At 41.8% G+C, this 26877-nt stretch overlaps 1 protein-coding gene across 2 annotated transcripts in view; it reads right to left on the reverse strand.

Moving 5' to 3' along the window:
* LOC108922541 (protein sidekick-1-like) overlaps window positions 1-26877 on the reverse strand; it is a 376626-nt gene that overhangs the window by 189972 nt on the left and 159777 nt on the right. For both annotated transcript variants that reach the window (XM_018732731.2, XM_029250679.1), the window contains 3 exons: window positions 24477-24636; window positions 19866-19972; window positions 19167-19314 (listed from right to left, as the gene is read on the reverse strand). In XM_018732731.2, coding sequence (XP_018588247.2) covers window positions 19167-19314; window positions 19866-19972; window positions 24477-24636 — 415 coding nt within the window. The remainder of the gene's footprint in view (window positions 1-19166; window positions 19315-19865; window positions 19973-24476; window positions 24637-26877) is intronic.

Genomic DNA, 26877 nt, shown 5'->3' on the forward strand with positions numbered 1-26877 from the left:
GCTGGTAGCGTGGTGGTTATAGCTGCTGCCTTCAGACCCAAAGGTTGCAGGCTGAGTCTCATCTCCAGTCGTAATACCCTTGAGCAAGGCACTTGCCTTAAAATTAATAAATGTTCACTGACTCTTCCCATAAACATGTGCAGTTTTCCACATCTTACTGATCAATAATATTCACAAGACATGAGCTGAAAGTTGAATGAAGGCAGTACAATATTCTTATTCAGTTTGACTATCTACTGACACCTAAAGGCTGCACATGGACATGTAGTTTGTGCTCACTTCACTAAAGACAATTTTAAAAAAGAGAATAAAATGCAACTAAACATAATCTGAAAAATGTTTGAATCCTTGAAAATCTGTAACTTCCATCCATCCATCTTCCTCCACTTATCCGGGACTGGGTCGCGGGGGCAGTAGTCTGAGCAGAGCCCCCCAGACTTCCCTCTCCCTGCACACCTCCTCCAGCTCCTCTGGGGGAACGCCAAGGCGTTCCCAGGCCAGCTGGGAGACGTAGTCTCTCCAACATGTCCTGGGTCTGCCCCGAGGCCTCCTCCCAGTGGGACATGCCCGGAACACCTCACCTGGGAGGTGTCCAGGAGACATCCGGAACAGATGCCCGAGCCACCTCAACTGACTCCTCTCGATGCGGAGGAGCAGCGGCTCTACTCCGAGCTCCTCCCGGGTGACTGAGCTCCTCACCCTATCCCTAAGGGTGCGCCCAGCCACTCTGCGGAGGAAACTCATTTCTGCCGCTTGTATCCGCGATCTCATTCTTTCAGTCATGATCCAAAGTTCATGACCATAGGTGAGGGTAGGAACGTAGATCGACCGGTAAATTGAGAGCTTTGCCTTACGACTCAACTCCTTCTTCACCACAACAGACCGGTACAATGACTGCATTACTGCGGACGCCGCACCGATCCGTCCGTCAACCTGCCGCTCCATTTTTCCCTCACTCGTGAACAAGACCCCGAGATACTTAAACTCCTCCATTTGAGGGAGTAACTCCCCCCTAACCCGGAGGAGGCAATCCACCTTTTTCCGACTGAGAACCATGGCCTCGGATTTGGAGATGCTGATTCTCATCCCCGCCGCTTCGCACTCGGCTGCAAACCTCTCCAGTGCACGCTGTAAGTCTTGATTCGATGAAGCCAACAGGACCACATCGTCCGCAAAAAGCAGAGACGAGATCCTGCGGCCACCAAAACAGACACCCTCCGTTCCCTGGCTGCGCCTAGAAATTTTGTCCATGAAGATAATGAACAGAATCGGTGACAAAGGGCAGCCTTGGCGGAGTCCAACATGCACCAGGAACAGGTCTGACTTACTGCCGGCAATGCGAACCAAGCTCCTGCTCCGGTCATACAGTCTGTAACTTAAACCTTCTTAATACGAGGAGTGGTGGTAACCAGTGAGAAAGCTAGAATGTATTTAAACATGTAACAATGTTTGAAGTGTCGCTAAGGAGAGACTGTTACACCTTGTAGGTATCCGACCCCTGTATCATTTGCAGTGGAGAGAACAGGTCCCACGAAAATTAATATTTCACTGAGAACACTGCACTCAAGATGAGCCACAGACCTCATCAAGGTATTGACTGATACCCCACCAATAACCTCAAGTCTTGAAAGGATTCAGGATATTCAACAGCTACTGCTTATGGAATTGTTAGCGAAGGATCATACAATCAAGGGCCATAAACTGAGAGGCAGTCGGGGCACTGGCCACTAATACTCTGAAATAAAAGGACAAAAATCTCTAAGTAATATTTTCACAATTAAAGAACAAAGGGTTGAAAAAATTAAACCAGCTAGCAAGTAGCTACTGCATAGTAGGGTGAAAACAAATTTCAAGCATTGAAATAGTAATAAGCCAATTAACTATGGCTTAGAAAATGTCTTTCCTATCCGAAGGAATGACAATTATAAGACATAACTGAATGTGAAATATGAGTAAATCAAATAGATGTAGCTTTATTAGTAGTAAAGACACTAGGTAATGTATAGAACTCTAAAGAACAGCCATATCTGTGTTTTAGTATAAAACACAAATGCATAAAGTGCTCTGCCCAATGACAGAGAAGCAGCAAGGACACACTCATGTAATGCCCCTGGTGGAGGAGGCAACATTCCTATTTATTTATCAGACACTTTTCTCCAAAGCAACTTCCAATGAACTCTATATAGTGTTATCAGCCCACACACCTTATTCACCAAGGTGATTTATACTGCAAGATACACTACTTACAATGGGTCACTCATCCATACATCAGCAGAGGACATTCTTTCTGTCACTCACTACAGGTGAACCTGAACAGCATGTCTTTGGACTGTGGGAGCAGCACTGGGAGGGAATTCAAGCAGACACAGGAGGAACATACACACTCTCTATAGAGTATGCAGAGATTGAACCCATGTCCTCTCATACCACCCAGGTGCTGTGAGACAGCAGCACTACTTGCTATGCCACCGTGCCACCCTCCAACACTTAAAAGAGGCATCATTAACCCAGTTTTTCTCATTAAAATTTGGCCTAATTTACACATGTTCAGTTTGGCTGGACAAGGTGGTGATTTTTGTATCATTTTGACATGTTCCATGTTTCATCAATGTGCTACTTACAGACACAGACCTGTACTCTCAGTATAGGTAATTCAAGTGCCTACTAGATGTGTTGCTGTCGTACCCTTAATAAAGCACTTAACACCAATTTCTCCAGTAAAATGTCCAGCTGTATAAAAGAGTAAACCATAATCTTTTTTGAAAAAGGCTGCAGCTAAAAGTAATACCTAATAATTATAATATCATAGAATAACTGCATGTATTTTGTATTATATGTAACACCAACTAAATGTGATAAATTACGCATATTCTTTATAACAACATCATTAATAACAATTAATTACTTATTTATGCAAGTAAGACTGTGCCACAGTGGAAGGAAAGTGATTGTTCAGTTGGTTAAGAATCTGCTTTTATGGAAAAGGTTTTATGGAAAAGTTATTATTAATTTTCAGTTTTTGTTGGTATTTGAATTTTTTTATTTTGTTTTATTTTATTTTTCTCTTTATGGTCATTAGGTCAGTTTTTTTGGTCAGCTTTTTGTTTATTTTTGTAAATACAGCAGGAAAATAAAACCTGTAAGTCCACCTGTTGCTTCCTCATTTCTGGTTAGTTCCTGGACAATGTATTTGGGAGATCAATACACTACATGGTCAAAGGATGTGGGCACGTGTCCTTCTTGAACATTTCATTTCAAGGCCATGAACACTGATATGGGGTTGGTTCCCCTTTTGCTGCTGCAAAGGCCTCCATTCTTCTGGGAAGGATTTACACTAGAGTTTGGCTGTGGGAATTTGCTCCCATTCAAACACAGGAGAATAAGTGAGGTCAAGCACTGATGGTGGGTGATAGGGTTTGGCTCGCAGTCGGCATTCCAATTCATCCCAGTGGTGTTCCATGGGGTTCAGGTCTAGGCTCTGTGTAGGCCACTCAAGACTCAACAAAGCATTTCTTTATGGACCTCACTTTGTGCAGAGGGAAAATTGTCATGCTAAGACAGAAAATGGCCCTCCTCAAATTGTTGCCACAAAGTTAGAAGCACATAATTCTCTAAAATTTCATTTTATGCTGTAGCATTAACAATCCCCTTCACTGGAATTAAGTGTCCTAGCCAAAACCATGAAAAACATATCCAGACTGTTACTCCTCCACCACCAAACTTTACAGCTGGCTCTATGCATGCAGGCAGGTTGTGTTCTCCTGGCATCCACCAAACCCAGGTGCATTTGTCAGACTGCCAGATGGAGAAGCATGATTCATAACTCCAGAGAACAATTTTTACTGCTCCAGAGACCAATGGTGGCTCACTGTACACCACTCCAGATGATGCTTGGCATTGCACATGGTGGTCTTAGGCTTCCATGCAGCTGCTTGGTCATAAAAACCCAGCTCACGTAGGTCACGGCAAACAGTTCTTATGCTGACATCGTTTCTAGAGGCAGTTTGGAACTCAGCAATGAGTGCTGCAACTGAGAACACATGATTTTTATGCACACCATGCTTGAGCACTTGATGGACCTCTTCTGTGAGCTTGTGTGGCCTACTGCTTCAAGGTTGAGCTGTTGCTCTTCTTATATGTTTCCATTTCACAATACCAGAACTAGCAGTTGACCACGGCAGGTCCAGCAGTGCAGAAATTTGACAAACTGATTTGCTGGAAAAGTTGCATCCTATGACAGTGCTACATTGAAAGTCACTAAGTTCCTTAGTACGTGTTATTCTACTACAAAGAGAATGAATGGCTGTATGCTTGATGTTATGCACCTATTAGTACTGTATGGAAAATTTGTGAAATAACCAAACCCATGAATTAGAAGGGGTGTCCACATACTTTCAACCATGTAGTGTCTTTGTTCATATTCATTCTAGACACATCCTGCTCTTTAACACACCAGGTTTCATGATACCCATGTAAGGTTAAACAAGCTGTAGGAGGAAGTGTTGGAAATACAGATATACATTCCACATGGAAGTGAACACTATAGCACACAATGATGAGTAAAAATGAATGCACAATATAATGGTGTGAATTATTATTTATGACTAAAAATAATCAGATTTCTCCATATACTACAAACATTTTTCTCTTACCTTTCTGTTGTAATACTTTGTTATAATTATGTTACTATAATTCTCACAAGGCTAGCAAAAAATTAACTTGATTTATGATTGTTTACTTATTGACTAAATGGTTTAGGTAGCTTTTGCCACGCCCACACCTCCAAGCCAACACGGGACACCTGGGATGCAGCGTAGGCTGGGGCATAAAAGGCTGCGTCAGACCAGCAGCTGATGTGGAACCTTGTTCAGCCTTCTCGTCTGCGACCTCCTAGCCACTTCCTGTTCCCGAACGCCTTCCCCGATAGCGTGTGTGTACTTTCTTTAACGACATATAAAACCCTTACTGTAAATACTGTAACTTTTTGCAAAGGGAATGCTTGGGAATCTAAAATATGCTCTTTCCCATTGACACTAATGCAGAAGACTTTAAATAACCATCTAAAACAAATATTTCTGTGAAACATCTAAGTGCCTAAGGCTTCTGCACAGTACTGTAGCTGAGAAATGTGAATAACCCATAAAGGGAATAAAGTACATTTCTATTATTAAGTCGTTATTGATCGAATAGAAAATAAATCAAACTGAAAGTGGCCAGATGTTGACAAATATGACTAGTTGAATAAAGGACAGGATGTACTTTTTCATTTCCAGGAATTTTAAAGTAGATCTGATTTTAACATTGTTTGAAATTCATTGAAGACAGTGAAATAGAAGCCCTGCCAATATTGTTTTCCCATGCAGGTTGTACCCCCCACTGCCCAATATTTCCTGAGTAGGTTCTGGAACACAGTGACCCAGCAAAGGACAAGAGGTTGCTGTAGAATCGAATCCATGAATAAATTGAGACATCTTTATTATTCACCACTTATTGTTTGTGAGGGAGTGACAAAAGTGACTTTGAATATGCGTAGAAATCAAGTTACTAAAGGCATTTGGTCTCAGTTGTGTTTGAGGTGACGCTAGCATATTTGTTGAAAAAAGGCACATGTTGGCCTGGCTGAAAATCTGTGATGTTCCCTCCTGCCTCGATCACTCATTTTAAAGTGGATTTGAACTAGTACCCTATAAACCTTCAAGTACACTGTTGTTTAAATTATGTTGCGAGAGTGAAAATATCGCACATTCTATAAATACATCATTGGTTGTCTGAAGCCATTGGCATGAGCGTTGTTTTGGCACTTTGAGTGTGATGGTGTGCTGGTACACACATTAGGGCTGCTGGTAACCCGGTGCACTGTAAAACTCTTGTGTCAGCCTCAGTCTGCAGCCTGTCATCCTGCAGTTAAGATGATTTCTGTGCACTGTGTTATTTAAGCTGTTTCAATGGCATTATTTTTATACTGTGTGTGTCTGACCTCTGTATCAGACATACGCTTGCACCAAAATGTTACCCTGCGACCATAATAACAGATATCACTTTCCTATCAAGACCTAGAGTCTTCTCAACAAGTAACAAACAGACCTACTGTGGATGCTGCTCTTCCAACTTGCCCAACAGGCTCTTTTCCAAAAAACTGCAGAACAGACAATGACATCCCAGGGAACAGTCAAGTTAAAGCAGAAACCATAAATGGTGGGCAGTGCATGGTATACTATCCTCTCTATCTTGCTTTAAGTTCTGCTAAGTGAGTGCTCGGGTAATATCTAACAGATCCGGTGTGTCACCTTCAGTAATCCTACTTCTGTGAAGATGTGTGCTTTCTTGCCGAGGTGTCATTCTAGCCTCACTCTCCAAACTAAACACATAATTGACCCTCAACAATGGGCAGCTATCACTGACTACACACACACACACACATTTTCAGAACCGCTTGTCCCATACGGGGTCACGGGGAACCGGAGCCTACCCGGTAACACAGGGCGTAAGGCCAGAAGGGGAGGGGACACACCTAGGACGGGACGCCAGTCCGTCCCAAGGCACCCCAAGCAGGACTCGAACCCCAGACCCACTAGAGAGCAGGAGCCGGTCCAACCCCCTGCGCCACTGCACCACCGCACCTATCACTGACTAGTGAACGTCAAAAGAAGTTCAGCTAATAGAGTTCTGCTGAAAACATACTGTAGTCTCCAGCAGTAACAATTATGATTATTTTTTCACTTGTTTTGACAATTTATTTCAAAACATTTACATCTGTACCCAAATAAAAAGATGGATATTTTACTGGAATAAATCAGATTAAGTAAATCCTTGCTCACAGGTACAAGGATGGGTTCCAGACACTTTGAAGTGGCAGCCTTCACCTTGCAGTTCTGTGTTCAGAACAAATGGCCATGTTCTCCTTTAATTTCTCTTCACTGATTTACTGAAACTACTAGTGATCATTTAATGAGTGCAAAAGAAAAATGCTGGCACTCTAACTTTAATTACTTGGGTTTGAAAATTTATTATCCATTTAAAATATCTAACTCATTCACAGCAACATGAAACAGTATTGTAAAATATTATTCCATGTAACATAATCCTAACAATATAATAGTTAAGAAGCAAAAGGTTGATGTTTTATGATGTCATTGCAGCAGTGCAATGCCAGGAGGATCTAACACTCAATATGTGAATAGGATTAAAAGCAAAAAAGACATCTCACTATGTATAACACAGTACATAAATAATGTTATATAAACCATATCATCTTACATTATGTAGCACAAAAAAACACTTACAATAAAGCAATAAACTTTTCTCTTAAAAGTTAATCTGTAAATGTTTCATGATTACCTTATGTTTAATTAGTTGTTTTTCAATGCTGACAGATACAGAATGTAATTAAACATTCCTAACCTGTAATTTAGAAAATACGATTTAGGTAAACACAAGATTTGTAGGTGTAATAAGAGAGCAGTTTGTATCCTTCACTCTGTCTGAATTTTTTCTGAATAATTTTTGGCCTTATTAGAGCACAGCACTATTCTAAATTATAATGCTAAAATTATGCTTACAGCCTTCACACAGCTGCCAAACTGATCTTACTGCTACAAAATTGCATGGTAGATGGTTTTAAGCAAAATAATGTAAGATTTTTTTTTAAAAATGGAATGTCACAAAGTCAAATGGTTGTTCAGGAGCATATATATATATATATATATATATATATATATATATATATATATATATATATATATATATATATATATATATATATATATATATATATATATATATATATATATATATATATATATATATATAATCGGGGGTGCGGTGGCGCAGTGGGTTGGACCGCAGTCCTGCTCTGCGGTGGGTCTGGGGTTCAAGTCCCGCTTGGGGTGCCTTGCGGCGGACTGGCGTCCCGTCCTGGGTGTGTCCCCTCCCCCTACCGGCCTTACGCCCTGTGTTGCCGGGTAGGCTCCGGTTCCCCGTGACCCCGTAAGGGACAAGCGGTTCTGAAAATGTGTGTGTGTGTGTATATATATATATATATGTGTAAGTCAAAGATTGAATACTTTTCTATAATAAATTTACTGGAAATTGATCTAATTCTCATCTCATAGCAGTACCTTGCATTCCTTTTTTTGCTGATGCAAGTGTTTAAAAACTCTTATTTTTATAGTAAGTAAGCTGTTGTACTTTTCAAAAAGGCCATGATTTAATTGGCCAGGTTCAGAGAGATGCAGAAAACACAGGTTCCTTGGTGGTTAAAGGAGAAAGAAAGAAAGAAGCAAGGAATCTGGCACAAGTCCCTCACAGAATGCAAAACGGACTGCATAAATCTTCACTGTGGTCTTTTTCAGCAACAAATGGTTATTATGCTCACCTCACCATGCAATTTTCCTTAAGACTTTTGAAAAGCAGGGCTTTCCTTAAATTACTGTAATCCCTGCTTATTGTGCTACACAGGAGTGATTTAATGCTTTTATCGTCAGTGTATAATCTCTCCTTCCTTCCCGTGAAAACAAAAACAATGCAATTATCACGCCAAAGCTGATAAGTAAGTGTGTCATTACCATTTCATCCTGGGCACAAAATGACACAACACGGAAGGGATGTGACAAACAGCCACAGCCACAGCCACAGTGGCAAGCAGAGCGCCACAGTGGCAAGCAGAGCACCCCAGTGTCACAGGGTACTTTGCACACTGCGTACTGGAGAGATCTCAATTATAAGATCTGATGCGATGAAACAACAGCAAGCAGCTGATCTCACAACCTGAAATTCATTTGTATTTGAATCACACCAGCCACTGCATGGAAAACACATGGGGGATAAAAGCAAAGTCTTTTGAATAGTCTGATGTATCGATGCCTCAGTATCGATGCAAAATTCAAAGTGAATGAAGCAATCTGTGATGACATGTGAAAGGCAAAAAAGCAACCAGGCCTGCAGTACAAAGTGCTGTAGGTAGGATACACTTTCACTCCACTCCATGTGCTTCAGGAAGGGAGAAATTGAATCACTGCTTTGATGGCTGTTCATATACAGCCTCTCTCCTACTTACGATCTATGTGACTTACAACCACTTGTACATACAACTGAAAGAAAAATACTGTATAAATTTTAAAAAAAATACATGCAAATATAAAAATTATGCTCAGTGATGAAAGAGAAACTAAAGAATGGTATCATAAAAATGATAAAAGAAAAACTAAAGAATGATAACTATACTATGGTACTGAGTTTGGTAAAATCATAACAAGACTAAGAAAGGAAGGCAATATATAAACCAAATCATCTTTTTTTTAAAAAAAAAAACCACACACACCACTTGTCCCCAGCAGGGTCACAGCAAGCCAGAGCCTAACCCAGCAACACAGAGCATAAGGCCGGAGGAGGAGAGAACACACCCAGGATGGGGCACCAGTCCATCGCAAGGCACCCCAAGCAGGACTTGAACCCCAAACCCACCAGAGAGCAGGCACAGAGCAAACCCACAGCACCACCATACCCTCTCTTCCTAAAACTTGTTAAACAAAAATGAGACAATCACAATAGAACTTGAATAATGCAAAAAAATAAAATAAAAAATTCAAATGATGAAATATGAACTAAAGAATATTAAATAAAAGGTTAAAAAAATTACAGAATCATAAAATGTCAATGAATATAGCTGGTTAATAAAAAACGAGATAATGCTGATAGAAATTGAGTAGAACGAAAGAATGCTGTACAGGTACACAACTTCTACATGCCATGCTGACAAACATCTGACTTACATCCATTTCAAGATCTGACCGGTCAGTCAGAACGGAACTCATACATATGTCGGGGAATGCCTGTACTGGATATACTGCAATTGGCTTTGAGATGTCCCTGATTAAAGAGACGGCCGTTTTGACCTGTTCTCGAAACCCCACTTTCTGCACAAAGACACCTTCATTGAGATTGTTCTGGCACCAGAACGGTTCAGACAGCACAGGAGCACATTTACAGCTCAATACTGTGAGAAGTTGACACTGTTTTAGTTGATTATTATTGACCTTTCCTCATATTTTTCTTAAGAAATGTTTCCTAATTGCACAAAATGAATTATTTACGAGTTTCAAAGTGTGCATAATGCATTCATTTATCTGCTTGATGAATGGACTTCAGAATTAATTTCTATAATTAATAGTTAATGCTGAATCTGTTGGACTTGAAGGATTTTGCTCTAAAAATATTCTACTTGAAAAGCATCACTCGACATCATCATGTATTGATAATGCAACTGGCTGGTAATGTTTAAGAAACAGGGTGCTGGGAGGAACCTCTCTTCTCCCTCACTTAGTCCGTGTCATCTGTTACAATGGAACAGTCAGTCAGTGTAGAGAACAATTCTCACCAAAATCTCACAGTTTTATTATTCTGGTGAGCAGCCAGTCACTGTTCATTCAGGATATCCGCAGAAGCAAACAAAGTCACAAGCTGAGCCAAGTATTATTAGTTCTTGGGTATTTGCAGTCTCTGCCCATAGCTGAGTGTACATCTCTGTGCCCATCATGTTCGCCATCAGCTTTGTGGTTTCATAAATATAACGTAAACCAAATGTGACATCAGTTGAGCATTAAGTACCCTTAAAAGTAAAAGGTGTATCTATGAGTTTTTGACAATGAGGTTGAAAATTGAATGAAATGACTTTGGAAGACAACTGAAAATACTGTGCACATATGGTGTTGGTGTCCACGATAATATCCTTGATGTTTTCAGAAATTCGTTTGTTAATACAGACGGGAAATGTGTAATCTCACTTTGGCCTGAATGTAACTGTATGGCACCACATCCACTTGTAATGCAGCTGTAACAGGGGTGAGAAAGAGGTGCTAATAGGACCAAGGTCATACATTTGACCCAGTTGCTTAGTGTATGAAACCAACAGGTAATAACAGTCCACGCACCTTGCTATACCAGAAAAAGTGGGGCACAGAAAAAATCTAATAGGATCAATGCCATAGAGTAGGAACAACCTGCTAAAGTTTTGGGAAAGAGTTTAAGGATTTCAAATGAATTTATGTACCTTAGATAAATTACAAGTTACACTAAAATTGCAGATGTGTAAACATGCTGGATCCATCTTACACATAAGATCAGCAACTAGTAATCTGCATGAATGTCTGAGCAGGATGTGTACCTCATGTATGACTATTGCAGGAATTCTCTCCCATTTATTTTGCATTTGTTGTTACTGGAGGCCGGTCCCTCCTGCCCAAGAGTCTATGGTTCATGGGAGCACATCTCGGTGAGCCCCCTGCCTGCACAGCGCAACATGATTAAAGTCTCACTCTATTTGTGTTATTTAGCATCGTAGTCTAGAAGGCAATGCGTTCTTCTGAATATCTTGTGGGTGTGTGATGGGCTGTAAAAATACAGCAGAAGGAAACGAAGACAAAAAGGAACCAGTGGATGTTTAAAGTGATTTCCCCTTGGAATTTAATTTGGCTTCCATGGTTTGCACAGAAGCTTAGTTTTAAAAAGTGGGTGACCAAAATGAGAAGGTCTAACCATGGAGTCAGAGGTTTGCCTGCCCCCCCGTTCACCACTAGCGAGACAATCACCAAAGCCATGGATGCCCCACTTTTAACTCTTAGCCTGTTGGTGGAAGACCGGATGCTTTTCTGGACAACTATCCGCAGAGTTGCCTTGAGTTCACATCGACTTGATGACACCTAACAAGAAGAAGCACCCCTAGCACCACTAGTTGAAAAGACTGAAAATCCATGACAGAGAAACGTCCATTGTCTTCCACAGCACTGATAAGATTGGCAGACAAGTGACCCTGGATGAAGACAAGGGAGTTCTGACACTACATTCCTAGAGCAAGTAAAGTCCCTCTTGCAGTGCTTTTGGTTATCTTGGTATGAGGGTATGGGACATGCATGCAGGGAGCTAACTAGAGAAGGTCTGTCCCAGTGTGCATTCCAAATGACAGCTGTCTATAATGAAGACTTCACATAGGGCACATGAAGTATCTGCACCAGGGATTGTGTGGATGCCCATTTACATTTAGCTGACACTTTCCTCCAAAGCAACTTACAATGTTAAAGTTACAATTATTTACCCATTTATACAGCTGGGTAATTTTACTGGAGCAATTCAGGGTAAGCACCTTGCTCAAGGGTACTACAGCCAGAGGGGAGGCTCAAACCTCTAACCTTTGTATCTAAAGGAAGTTGCTCTAACCACTATGTTACCAGCTGTCTCTAGCAACAGCACTTCTCATGTTAAATTGATAAATGCTATTGATGACCTAACTACTGCCCTGCTTGCCATGGGATTGGCTTAAGTGGCAAGCTGTGCTGGCTGAGCACAGGACCTTTTATTACTTGCATAACTAACACTCTTTATCCAAAGTACATACAGGAATTCTCTTACAGCAGGACATTTACAGAGGCTGAAACTGGAAGTTGTCAGGTTACAAATCTCTGTGCCCTAAATCTGCTACTGATCTTCCAAGTCTTTTGTTGTACTTTGGTTGTATCGCTCTTCTACCTGAAGGTGCCATTATCATTGAGGTAGAAAGGAAGAAGTGAGTCATGACTGGCAGTCCACAGTAGTCAGCGCTCCAAGAATGTCGGTGCAGTCAGCTAGGAGGTAACACCGCAGCCAGATGCACTGCTGCATTGTGGGAGCTCGATTTGACAGCATTCTCTAGGAGCATTAGTTTTATTATGCATATTTATACTTAATGAGCAACTTTTTAAGCTGCACATTTTACAAGTTTTACCCATTTATAAAACAAGGTATTTGATATAGCATATCAGGTCAGGTGTCACATTCACACCCACAACCCAACTGACAGCACCTGACTCCAGTTCCTGACTAACTGCTCACCCTTTAATAAACCCTCCTCAGCACCCCTACCTTTGCGGAATCTCGTCAGGGACAACTGCCCTTCCTTGTGATGTCTCGTTCACACGCATCTCTAGTTCACAGTTTACGGTGTCTGATTTTCGACCCCTCGCTTTGTTTCTCGACCACGTCTACGGATCCTCGTTCCAACACCAATCGCCGCCCGACCGACGCGTCGCTTCATCCCCTGACCACACCCATGGATCTTCGCTCTGACCCCAACTGCCGATTGACCGATCCTTCGCCTGTCCCCGACACCAAGAACTTGCCTCATCCCCCGACTCCAGATAAACGACTCTGCACTTGGGTCCAGTCATCCTGGCTCCCCCGGTTCCACGTGACATCAGGTGTCCTGCTCAAGGTATATTATGGCAGGTATTATTAAGAGTATTATGCTCCCTGCACTTGAACTTGCACAGCCTGTGTCCTTTAGTATTACACCACTATGCAGGTGGTCCCCGACTCACGATGGGGTTATGTTCCACGAAACCCATCTTAAGTTGAAAATTGGCCTGCTGCTGCTGCCCAGCATCATGAGAGAATATCATACCACATAACGCTAACCTGGGAAAAAAAATCAAAATTGAAAATTCAAAGTACGATTTCTATTGAATGTCTATCGCCAGCTTACCATCGTAAAGTCGAAAAACGTAAGGCAAACCATAGTAAGTCGAGGAGCATCTGTAAATTACTCTAATACCGTAAAATCCCTATTTAACGCCCCCAGGGGCATTACATTTTCCAAAGGGGGGGCGTTTATTAGAGGTCCTATGGTAGTGAAATCAATCATTTCTGTCTCAAAAAGTTCATGCAAATTCCATAAGTATATCGGGTATTACCCAATTACCTGAATCGGTGGCGGACTTCGACGGTTTTGACCCAGATGAACTTCATGTGAGTGAAATGTGCTTGAAAATGTTGCCGGGGGTAGTACTGGCCTTGCTGAGTGTGAAATTTCGGACTCTGAATCTGACCACTCGCATGCGGCAGACATCGGGGAGATGTCAGATTACATAGTCCCGGACATTAATAAACCAGTGGATTATCTTAGTTTGTTTACAGTGTGTAAATGTGTTAATACAGTTTAACAGTTGTCAGTGTTTTTCACTGAAGTTTGATTGTTCACATAGTTATTAATGTGTTTGTGGATTGTTTCATGTTACGGACTACGGAAGAGAATGGGATTTAAAACTTTGGTACCGGTAATTTTTTATTTTTTTTCATTCTTTTCTGATTACTCGAAAAAAATATACCGGGTATTTTCAAAAATGGGTGGAGGTGTTAATTAGGGTGGGGCCATTAAATAGGGATTTTAAGGTATTACCTCTCTGTGGAATCAGTAAGAATTAGCAAGCAATCACAGCAGATACAAATTTAATGCAAGAAACACAGAGGCATGATACAGAAATACTAATGGAAACGTAAACGTATTTAAAGGTATTTCTAATTAACAAAGCAAAAGCTAAAAATAAATACTTGGATACATTGGTGGAGAAATGATTTCTTGGTCACATCATCTTTGTCTAAAGAAAAAAACATTCCTTTATTTCTATTGAACAGATGACACTGGCAGCATACGTCATCGTCGATCGACAAAAGCAAAGATTCTGCCAAAAAAAATTGATCTTCCTCAGACTCTATGACTGAACAGTAGGGGCTTTGATAACAATTGCATACAGTAACTTTCTGATGCAGAATCCTGCTGTCATTTCACACTATCTGCTATTTCACGCTACACTGGGAGACCGAAGGAACATTTCAATTACTGAGAAGACTGCAATTGGGTAAATTCGAAAAACAGAATCAGAGGAAAAAAATCAGCTCAAGTTTGGATTTTTGCTCAAGATATTCTACAGGGAGTTTTAAAAAAAAAAAAAATGCTGCTACACTTTTTTTCTTTCCTCAAAAATATCTTCTTCATTTGATGGCTCACAGCAGAATTTCAATGAAGTCAGACAGGGCATACCAGCAGTTCAGGAATTTAAATGTACAGGTATAGTAGCAAACTTTTTCTCACATGCACCCAATTAGCATGTAGCTATCTGCCAAGACCATTTCCCTTTTATATGTCTTGTAAAATCACTTCAGTCACAAATGACGTACAATAAGCAGTAAAAACTTCTGTGTGATGCCATTACATACTCAAATCTGGTCGAAAAGCATTAGAATTCATTAGCTGAATATCACCACTTATTCACTCTCAGTAACTGCTTGCCCTGGTCAGGGTCCCGGTGGTCTGGAGCCAATACCAGGGTCACTGGGCACAAGGCAGGGGTGCAGTCCACCATAGGGGAGAAGATGGGAACTCTGAAAAGACCAAGACTGGATTTGAACAGCTCAGACACCATCCACTATGCCACCGTGCCACCCTAACATCACGCATCTTTGTGCCAGTTGTACCTGGGTCCACACTGGAGTGCCTAAGCACAGTGAACAGTGCAGTCAGTGCAAAAGATGGGAGAGAGGCTTTACAGTGAACGCTGTTTTGCCTTTGCCTCCAAACAGCCCTTGGCTCAACAAAACTGTCACTGAGTTTGACTCTGCAGAAAGATGGCGAGAAATATTTTTTCTCGACTATCACATTTTTTTTTGCTCCTTCCAGCTCACTGACACCTATGTGGGAGACTGCGCTCGTGGAACACCTTTTTACATTTGTTAAGTGGTTCCCATAAGGGGGTGTGGTGATGTAGTGGTGCAGTGGGTTGGACCAGGTGCTGCTCTCGGGTGGGTCTGGGGTTCTAGTCCCACTTGGGGTGCCTTGCAGCGGATTGTTGTCCTGTCCTGGGTGTGTCCCCTCCCCCTCCGGCCTTACGCCCTGTGTTGCCAGGAAGGCTCTGGTTCCCTGCAACCCTGTATGGGACAAGCAGTTCAGAAAGTGTGTGTGTAATTGGTTCCCCTACAGCACATGTTGGTACACTGATGAGGAAAGTCATTAAAAGGAGGGGAACAAACAGGACTGTATAAAGCACTCTGACCGGCACTTTTAAAAGGCCACTATTATAGGCAAAGAAGTCAGGTTAAAGGATCTAATTGTTGTTTCTTGGTTTTTTATTAATAAAAGAAAAAAAAAAAAAACGTTTCTTGAAATGCTGAGTGACATTTTTTCAGAAGGAGCACAGGGAGAGGAACTCTTTCAAAAAGTGGCGACTCACCTATGCTCAGCGTGCAGCATCATCACCACGTAAACTGCAGATATTTGACACATTATCACTGCTTCAAATAAACGTAATTCTGCATTTTGAGCAGGCAGATTTAAGGACGATGCCCAGCTACTGTATTTGCATACAACCCCAGAATGTCCCCTGCTCTTCCTCATACACTGCAGCTCAGCTGGAATATGAGTGTACCATCCAGAATGTATCAGTTTCATTCATTAAAGAAAAATCTATATGTAGCCTACACGTTTTTTTGTGTAAAATTCAGTGCATTGAATAAGCACACAATCTGGAGCAAGATGAGCACTTTCTCATCACATACTCTTATGAACTGTCTCGCACAAGGTGCTGGGAGCTTCTCTAGCCACATCTTGATGAACACTGCTTTTGGAATTAAATTGTCCACTGGCTGCATTTCCAGCTGGGGGATCAGTATCTTGTGAGTTGCAGAGCAACAGTGAAACAAGAGCATAGTGGGAAGAGGTGACATCCATTGAAAATGTGCCACAGTCCTGTGCAACAGTCATACAAATTCCAGGGTTGTCGACATAGTGTGCTACAATTTTAATTCTGTCAAGTGATGCTGACATTTAAAATAATTAAAACCTCTTGAAGTAGTTTACTGAGTGCGTCATGTAGGTTCTTTCTTATGTTTTTACAACTAGCATAAAAGGCAAATTAATTAGAGGTAGATCTCCAAGGGCATAATCAGAATATCTGTAAAAATATAATATTGTAATATTGCTAGGCCTTAGAGAAAAACATAGTTTAGCATTTACTGATAATATACTGCAATGTATAAATGACACATGAAAAACAGACTGCATTACAGCACATAAACCGGGAAGAAGCATTAAGATACTTTTCCATAAAAACCTTTCTAACTCTGTTTGCTGTATCTCTCACTTGTTCCTGTGCACAAATTTATTTTTGTTTCAGTAATGGTAAAATGCAAAATGTCCCTAATGCTTATTAAAGGAATTTTTAAAACAGAACTAAATTATTAGTTACTATGGATGCAGCAAATTTTCATTAGATGATCAGCATTCTTTCTTAAAAAACATTATTATTTATAGTAAACATGAAATACCACTCTGAAGATGTTTTAATTATAATTAAAACATTAAATTCATAAAAGAGTAATGAAAAATCACACTTAATTATATAGTTCTGTATTATAGCATTAACTGAAAGCATTACAGCATATTAAAATGCTATTAATTTTTTTCTTTTTATTTTACCTTTGATGGCATTGCAAAGCTGATTTTAACTGCCCTGTTTAATCAGGAGATAAAACATATTTCAGTACATGAATGAAATTACAAGTGGAGTGTAATAAGCTAAGATGCTCAGTGATAACTGGCTGCTGACTCCTTCACAGACTTTAGGCAGCAGCCTCATGCTCCAGCACATCGAAGAGGACCACAGGAGGTCAGTGCTCTGGATCATCTGTCCTCATGCAACATTTGTGGATCAAGGAGGATGGAAGGTCTTGCTGTCAACAGGCAATGGCAGACTGCAGCAAGTCACCAAGGTTTTCAACTGAGCAAAGCTGCTCGCAGAGACAGTTAAAGATCTACATTTTTTTGGTAACTCCTGGTCATGGCTCTCAGTGGACTCACAGGCAGTGTGCAGGGACCTGAAGGCTGTAGATCCCATGCTCCTCCCTGTCCGCTTTAAAGGACTAAGGTCTTGTCACAGTCACAGATCTGGAGGAGGCTCAGTTGTTTTTTCACTTAAAGAGAAGCAGGGCACAGATGTCCCTGGAAGCCCTTTTATAATCAGAGGGAACAAGATGCAATGAATAAATTTAAACCATGTTATTGCATGTTGATACCACTGTAGGTGCTAACATGCCCACCGCTGGGTGTCCTATTACACTAGATACCCCATGATACAAGTCCAATATGAGCAAAACCTTACACCTGTCCCTCCACCTTCCTATAGCTGCTAATCCTTTTAGAGTCATGAAGAACTCACACCCTAGAGCTTAGCATAGCACTGTGGACTGAGGAACCCCATGAGTCACACAATACCATAAATCTGGATTTTCAAATATATGCTCACTGTACCCAATGAAAAAAAAAACCAAATTACTATGACATGGATGAGTTCTGAAATCTGTGTTACACACCATTTCCGGAAACAAGTTAACACAAGATCACTTCTGGGACATACACAAAAACAAGCACATGCATATATGAGCTCATGCTTGTGACTGGTCCACTCTGAAGCCATCAAGGAGATCCTGCAACATGCTTTTATAATTGTGAAGACATGTGTCACAGGAAGTGATGGCTGTTCACTCACTGAGATGTCGGAGCTGGTAACCAAATGCTCCTGAGACCCAGTTAACCTTCTTCACCACTGTGGGAATGAAACTTCCTCTGGAAATGGCAGAAACCATCTTCCCTTCATCTGATACACAAATCCTGGATGGCATGGCACCCTGTCCAACCCCCAGCACCCTCACAATGACACTGACATTCAAAGAGGCAGTTTGTGTACAGGCAGAAAGGGCAATGTGATGAACTCTGAAAGGAAGCCTAACCTGTCAACCAAAATATTCAAACCAGCTTGGAGTTTCTTCAGGAGGACAGAGGGCTGACAACAAGAGGTCATTAAACTCTGTGGAGGCTGGGTGGGCAACTCATCTGAGTACCTTTGAAATTAAAAACACTTTTGTTTCTGAAATCGGCCCCACGGTGGGTGCTACCATCCGACTAAGCTGCTAATTAGATGCATCCATGGAAAGTGCTCTATGGAAGCACTGAGAGTGGGTCTGAACGTGAGCTTATTGCATTGCTCAGAGCAGGTGGTAGGTCTACTTTGCGTGGTACCATCTAGGAGGCTGAAGCTGCAACCCCTGTTCCTGTGCACCAGTCTCCTTCCTACACCCACCCCATCCCTACCAGCGTGTATCTCATGCCACAGGAGGAACCCCAGGCAATTACAGGTGTAGAACTGCGGGGTTTTGTAGGTGAGCAGGCAATTACTGTATTCAGTGTAGATCATGGGGTCCTGCTGCCAGAGGAGACAGGCAGGACTGTGAGGCACCTTGTTAATGAGTCTCTACACCCACTCCATGCAGACATCCCTCTGGGGCTGGTCAGCTAATAGAGGCCTACTCACACTCGGTCGCTGGGAATGATCTTGTAACCGTCGCGGAACCAAGTGACCTGTGGGCGGGGGAAGCAGCTCACAGCTGGCGAGTTGAGTACGGCAGCTCGGCCCTGAGGCACCGTCTTCCGCTGCTCCATCTCCACGAAGCTCCCCATGTCTAAGAACAAAAGAACGTCCACAGAAGTCATCTGGCATCATGTTACATCTCCAGTCCGGCTACAGGACCATTACAAACAAACATGAAATCTTTGTGATTCAGCGACAGGTGAACAAATTCTCTATTTTCCATGTCATGAAATAAGAGTTGCATACTACACAGTGTTATTCCTATTTTGACAGAGACACAATTTTTAATCAACAAGATCAACCCTTACATTTATTCAGTTAGCTGACACTTTTCGCCAAAGCAACTTACAATGTTGAGCTACTCACAATTATTTACTCATTATTATAGCTGCACAATTTTTACTGGAGCAATTTTATCGTAAGTACCTTATTCAAGGAAAGTACATCTGGAGATGGGATTGGAACTAGTGACTGTTGGGTCCAAAGACAGGAGCTCTAACCATGACGCTACAAGCTGCCCCTCAGAACACCTTTTTAGATGTACTTTTAAAAATTACCAGCTGTCTAAATTGGGGCTCCCTGAGTGTCACTGACACCAGGATGACACTTGGCAAGGGAAAGAGGCTGTCTAGGCACACTCACAGGCCACTTGTACTTCAGCACGACGCTGGATCAGCGCTCCCATTCTGTTCCTCACCACACACTGGTAGAAGCCCACATCTGAGCGCTGGAGGGATGGGATGATGTACCTGGGGGGGGTGGAATCCACAGGTGAGCACAGTGCTTCATCTTGAAATGTCCAGTGTGTCATCATACCTTGCGAGGAGTGCTTGTTAATTAAATTACCAATCAATCACAAAAAATCTGTATTATTTTATATTATTGCGGGAACATGTTTCTTGTAAATAATTGTGAATGACAGTAATTGTGGGAAATGTAAAATAGTTATGCAACTGCAGAGGGGGCTGTCAAGGACTGTAAGGGGGTGAGTGCCTGTTGGGGAGTGTACAAGGGTGGCTTGAGGTGTAGATCCTTGAGGGAAAAAAATTTCCTCAGACCGAGAGCATTATTTTTCTGAGTTCTCAGTCATACTTCCTGCTGTGTGCCCATGTGTCCCATTGTCATGAAGAGTTTTTCTATCCCATCAGAGCCCAAAGTCACACTTGATACAATATATCCTTACAATTATTGCGATTTTCTCTTGGTCAGCGTTCAGTTCATTGCAGCAGAGAGTCACATATTCATTCAATATGATAGCAGTGTCATTGCATTGCCATTGAACACAACACATGTAACAGGAGCACCAGGTTGAAATACATATCAACGCAGGTAGGGCATTAGAGCTGCACATGCACTGCAAAAACAGTTTTTCAGAAAAAAGACAGAACCAGGATACTGACGCACCAACATTCAATGCTCCCAAGGATATTTTCAAATATTTGTTTACTGTAGTGGGGGTAGGGGGTGCGGTGGCGCAGTGGGTTGGACCACAGTCCTGCTGTCCAGTGGGTCTGGGGTTCGAGTCCCGCTTGGGGTGCCTTGCGACGGCCTGGCGTCCTGTCCTGGGTGTGTCCCCTCCCCCTCCTGCCTTACACCCTGTGTTGCCGGGTAGGCTCCGGTTCCCCGTGACCCCATATGGGACAAGCGGTTCTGAAAGTGTGTGTGTGTGTGTGTGTGTGTGTGTGTGTGTGTGTGTGTGTGTGTGTGTTTACTGTAGTAAAAGCAGAAAGGACAATGATTTCCTAGAAGATTCCCTGTGAGGAATCACACCTTGTTTGGCATGATAAATGTCACACCTTGGCCAAACACGTGATTCACGGACACTCCAGGAACAGATGCACTGCAGGAGTGTGAGTGAGCATTTTCCAAAGACATTTCAGTGCAGTCAGTGACACAACATTAAAAGGCACAATGCCATGCCATCAGCTGAAATGCCACTACACACTCTCAGACATCTGTACACCTTTAAATGTTGTTGGTCAATGGGCAAGCAAACAAAAAACAAAAAAAAAACAAACAACCTGTTACGCCCCTGGGATCAAGCCAAGCGACCGCACCTGCAGCTAGTTAACCGGGCCAGGTATAAAGGGAGCTCCGTAACCGTACAGAGGTGCGAATTCTTACAAACACCTCCCTTCATGGATGCGCAGTATCAGTGTTTACTCCTTGCCCTTAGTCCCTGCTTCATATTCTGATCTCCTGGCTCCTGACCCTTGTGTGTTCTCCGGACTATTGAGACTTGCTTCGCCTGTGTACCGACGTCTGCGTCTCGAACGACCTTCGCCTGTCCCCGACCATTGTTTTCGTCTGCCCCAGCTTTCCCCTCCTGAAATAAAGCCGACCCGCACTTGGGTCCATTACCTTACCTCCTGTCTCCAGCCTGTCTGCCTGTCACAACCCTTCTGTTACCAATAAGCATTTTACCATTGCAGGGTTACAGTGGTCGAGAGCCTATTCCAAAAGCATAGAGTGTGAGACAGAACACCCATCCACCTAAAACAAATCCCGCTGCACCATTCTTGACAGAATATAGAGCAAGCAACAACACATTTATTCATTTAGCTGATGCGTTTCTCCAAAGCAACTTACAATCATATACCCATTTAAACAACCGGGTAATTTTTACTGGAGCAATTTAGGGTAAGTACCTTGCTCAAAGGTATTACATCTGCCCTGCAATCTTTGGGTCCAAACGCATCAGATGTAACCATTACGCTACCAGCTGTCAAAGCAAGTCACAACTGGACAGTGGTTAAATTCAGAAATTCAGTCCGTCCAGGGCTCTACAGAAGGAGCGCACATTCGAACCCAGAACATTCTGAAGGATGTATGTACCCTCAGTGCAAAGATACACTACTGAAACACAATATTTGCTTTAAATAATTTTGTTAAACAGATGGACTCTGGTGGGACTCAAACCCACAACTTTTGAACCACTTCCTGAAATGTGCCATTAGAAGTGCAGTGAGCGATCCCTTGTGGCACAGAGCTACACACTACTATTATTACTATTATTATTATTACAGTCCTTTTGATATAATTCAGTTTCTGTATTGCTCTTGGAGAAGCTCTTGGGTGTTTTAAATAAAACCCGTCTGCTAATGAATGTATGTGAATGTAAATGTTGTTGTAATAATAATAATAATAATAATAATAATAATAATTACTGTTGAGTAGTGTGGGCATGTCATCGTGGTGTGCCCTACCCCACAAGACGATGCCGTCGGTTCCCTAGAGTAAAATAAGTCTGTTTCTACTACATTAACTATTAATGGGTTTTGAGAAAAAACACAACTCTAAGTTCTGGCCTCTTACATACTTACATTCCACAAAGAGTGGCATCTCTCTAGTTTGTTGAGACCTACAAAAAAACCACCATTAACCCCAGGTATATAATTATGCTACCAGGACAACACTATCAATAGAAGTGATCAAAAACGTGATGTGGTCAACAAAGGGCAGTGTTAGATCAGACAGTATCTCTGAGAGTTCTGGAATTAGATGCCCTCCAGCTCATAAGTGCAATTGTGCAAGTTCTGGTAATGGCTGAAATACAGTGTTTCTCAAGAACATGATCATTGTTAAATAATATTTTACATGGACATATCACAGTTCTACTTGTTTTTGTGGCAAATACAGATCAGAAAAAAAACTGCAACATTCAAAACCATGACAGAAGAAAATTAACATTTTTGGGTTTAGTTTCCTCATTAAAAAATCTCCAGCCAAATAATTTCAGATCATAGTTGTGAAGGCCTAAAATCCAAATGTCAGCCAAATAGAGCAGGTCCAAGCAAAGCACACACACATTGTCAGAACCGCTTGTCCCATACGGGGTCACGGGGAACCGGAGCCTACCCGGTAACACAGGGCGTAAGGCCGGAGGGAGAGGGGACACACCCAGGACGGGACACCAGTCCATTGCAAGGCACCCCAAGCGGGACTTGAACCCCAGACCCACCGGAGAGCAGGACTGTGGTCCAACCCACTGCGCCACCGCGCCCCCCTCCAAGCAAAGCAGATAAACGTTAAATGAGTTATGATATTATATGGAATAAACAACACATGGCCAAATTTTCAGGACCTCTCTGACTCTCTGCTTCTACTGGCTGTAGCAACAGTGGTCATAGAGGTTGGAATTATGGCCAGAGAGAAAATGCCTGACTCTATAGTTTAGAGGACTTGCTACATTCACAAAGAATTTGAGAAATAAACAGTATGAATAAGTGTAAGTAAAGTTATGAAACATTGCGTTTTCACAATTTAAATAGAATTTCACAGTAACAGCTGACTTGCTTCAGCAGTTTTTATAAAGTACAAAGAACTCAAGAACACATGTTATAGTACACAATACCTCCAGTGATATCAAAGAGTACCCATCTCACAAGAACAACCCCTTAAGCAAGATCCCTTGACCCTGGGTTGGGAAAAGAATGTAAATTTGGAAGTGCTGCAGTGTGAGGAATTGGATGGTCAGCAGCTAAGCGGCTCTATTCTGTGGGTCCGAGAGTGCAGTGGATGAGCACACATCCTGCCTACAATGGTACGTATTGAGGATGTTGTTCATAACCAAGCTGTCACGCCCCCCAGCTCATCAGTGCCACCTGCAACTCGTCAAGGGATCACAGGATAAAAGGCCGCCCTGGAAGCCCTTCCAAGCGGAACCTCTTCCAGAGCAACCCCTGTGTGTTTGTGCCTTTCTGGTTTTGTTATCTCTCGCCTGGCTTTCCTGACTACAATCTTGATTACTCCTATTGATGACATTTGTCCCTTGACTGACCCTCTCCTGTTCACTGACTACTCTTTTTGTCCAAGCCCTTTGAGCACTGCACTTGAGTTTGTTGCTCTTCCTCACTAGACAACATAGCATAAGCAAACAAGTCATACAAAAGTATGATCTTTGTAAAATAATCTCTGAAGCATATAATGATCTGCTGATTATTATTTTAGCATAGATAATTAGCACTAATAATTAGTGACGATAACTGTGGGGATAAAAAAAAACCATCACACACATCTACAAATTAAGAAATCTATACAGACTGGAAGTGTTAAACAATAAAAAACATTAAATAAAATCAAACAAAACTCATTTTATTCACCCTGTAATTTGTATATAATACACAACCCTGTTTGTTTTATTTGTTAAATTGTTTTCTTCCTTCTCGGGAATTGCCATGCACTGTTTCAGCCTCAACATTGGTCTGAAGATGAGAGGGTTGGGAATCAAACCCCAGGATTCGGTGCACTCACTTGTACTCAGGTGAGAAGGATGTAATATCAGTACCATTGAGCATCCACTTGAACTCCAATGGCCAGCTGCCCTCAGCAAGACAGGTCATGACCATACGGTTGCCTTCCAGGTGGATCTCTGATGGGTTGGGTTCTGTCTTGAAATAGGGAGCCACGTCACCTGTGGGACACAGGTAGGAAAATCAATGCATTCCACTGCAACTCCATCCCCCAAAAATACCAAACACATGACCCTCATCCTGACATGTAAAGAAGGACTAAAAAGTCCTTTAAGGTCTATTTACAGCAAGGTCACAAATAAGATTGAGAAATGTGTCACATTTAATATCTTACACTTAAAGTTTCATTGAGTACCACATGCATTAAGAATTCCATTTAAGCTACAGGCATCCAAAATTTCAGAAAAAGGGAAAAGAGGAAAAGAAAGAAGGTGGTATTAGATCTAAACCAGAAAACAGAGTCAGGTTTGGTAACATCACAACTTTGGGTCTGCAGACACTATGCGGAGACAAGAGATGATGCAATCTGAATATGGAGGGTTCACAGATTTATTGCTCCATGGAGAGCGAATAACTTCTATGAAGTTTATGGGCAACATATCATCTGTATTCCACACTCAGATCTACGTGCTTATAGCAGGTGCAGCATACAATAGTCTGGAGTGAAACAACCAGAATCAAAATGCTTCCGTTTGTCTAGGGGAATACGATATTCTCACAGCACATACAGCTATCACGAGTAATTCAATATTTCCCCTGTTCACACTCCTCCAAGGGCTCTAATGATGAAACAAACAAGTGTCTGAGCAATCTGGACAAAAAGAAGTGGCTGTGTGGTGGATAATAAAGCAACTTCTGAAAAATAAGGCTGTGGGTGGTTCTGAAGGACAGATCTGTTTTTGTGACCAGCTAATCTCCACTACTTTGCCAGAAGCAAGTCCCAGCACAATTCCCAAGTTTAGAAAAAAAAAAATTGTCTGGATCCTGTTGTTTTCATTGTCCTCAAGTTGTGATCTTTGGAACAAATGCTTTTGTATTTTATTTCTGCAGCATCTCAGCTGTGCAGCAGGTTAAAAAAATCTAGATAAACCCCTCAGCCCACACACTTAAACAGCCATTTGACAATCAAAACATGCAAACAAATCAATTTCTCCAGCAACACCAAAATGCAGTGATCTCAGACAAAGGGGCATTATGACAATGAACTTTAAAAATGTGTCTTAACTGGAATAAGTTGCTGGAACTGGCACTGCACTGAGAGAAACCTCATTGTCGTAGAACAACTTTCTTTCACCTAAATATTTTCTCAGGCTTTATTCTCTACAGCTCTCAACACTTCCATCCACAGGTGATTGTTTCCTCCTCAAACCAAAAGCACGATCGAAGATACCCTTGCCTCCCTACCATCCCCACACTGCCCCCAGGCTAATACTGGAAAGTAAAAATTGCTTCATCTTGGGCATCTGAACTTGTGGACATTTTATTTGTACCACCCTATTGGATATGAACCACTTTGGCTTTAAAGCCCCACCTCCACTGTCCCCATCTTTTTTCAGAGGTTTTCTATGCTCCTGTTGCACCCAAGGGAAAATATTCTCATTTTAAATGTATACACCATACATTGGCAATTTGGAATGCAGTTGCATGTACGCCTGCCAAATCCCAGATTTGCTGTTGATGTATATTACTGCAGAAATTGCAGAGATCTTGGAACCATTTATGGCTGAGGGTAGAAACAGAATATCTGCCCATGATTTTTGGGAACATGTTCCCACACGGGCAGCATGTTAGTGCAGTAGGTAGCACAAGTACCTCATAGAACCTGGATTTTGTGACTGGTTGTAGGATCAGCCTGTGTACAGTTTGCATGTTCCCTGACATTTTAAAAATAAATACAGCACACCTTGCATACTGTGGCTATTAGTTTTAGTTTATTTCCACCCTCTAGAGCTGCAACCCTGGGATTTTATGAATTGGTGAGATTACAAACACATATTGTGCTCTTCTGAAATGCTCTCCATTGCTGTGATGTGGTTGTTTCAACACTCACTCTTTTCTGTCTTTAGGATTTTGCTTTTTTATATGATTATCATTGAAGTACACGATGAGGTTAATGCGCAATAACCTGTCTGTCATAGCTCATGACTGATGGAATGTCTTTATTTCAAGATAAGGGTAATATGCTGGCTGAGTTTCACTTCGTGCAGATGATATCAGATCAATGTTGCTGTGCTGTTTCAAGGCTGTCCTGTCTCATAAAGTGAGCTGACAGTTTCTCACTTGAGTCTGCAAAGAGCAACAGTGATATTTAAGCGGAGCCTCTTCCAAACTCACCAACTCTCCATCCAGCACTTTTCTCTTTGCAATCTGTCCACTGCTTTGTCGCTTTTCTCCAAATGCAA

This window comes from Scleropages formosus, chromosome 3 (genome assembly GCF_900964775.1).
Source record: "Scleropages formosus chromosome 3, fSclFor1.1, whole genome shotgun sequence".
Classification (NCBI taxonomy): domain Eukaryota; kingdom Metazoa; phylum Chordata; class Actinopteri; order Osteoglossiformes; family Osteoglossidae; genus Scleropages; species Scleropages formosus.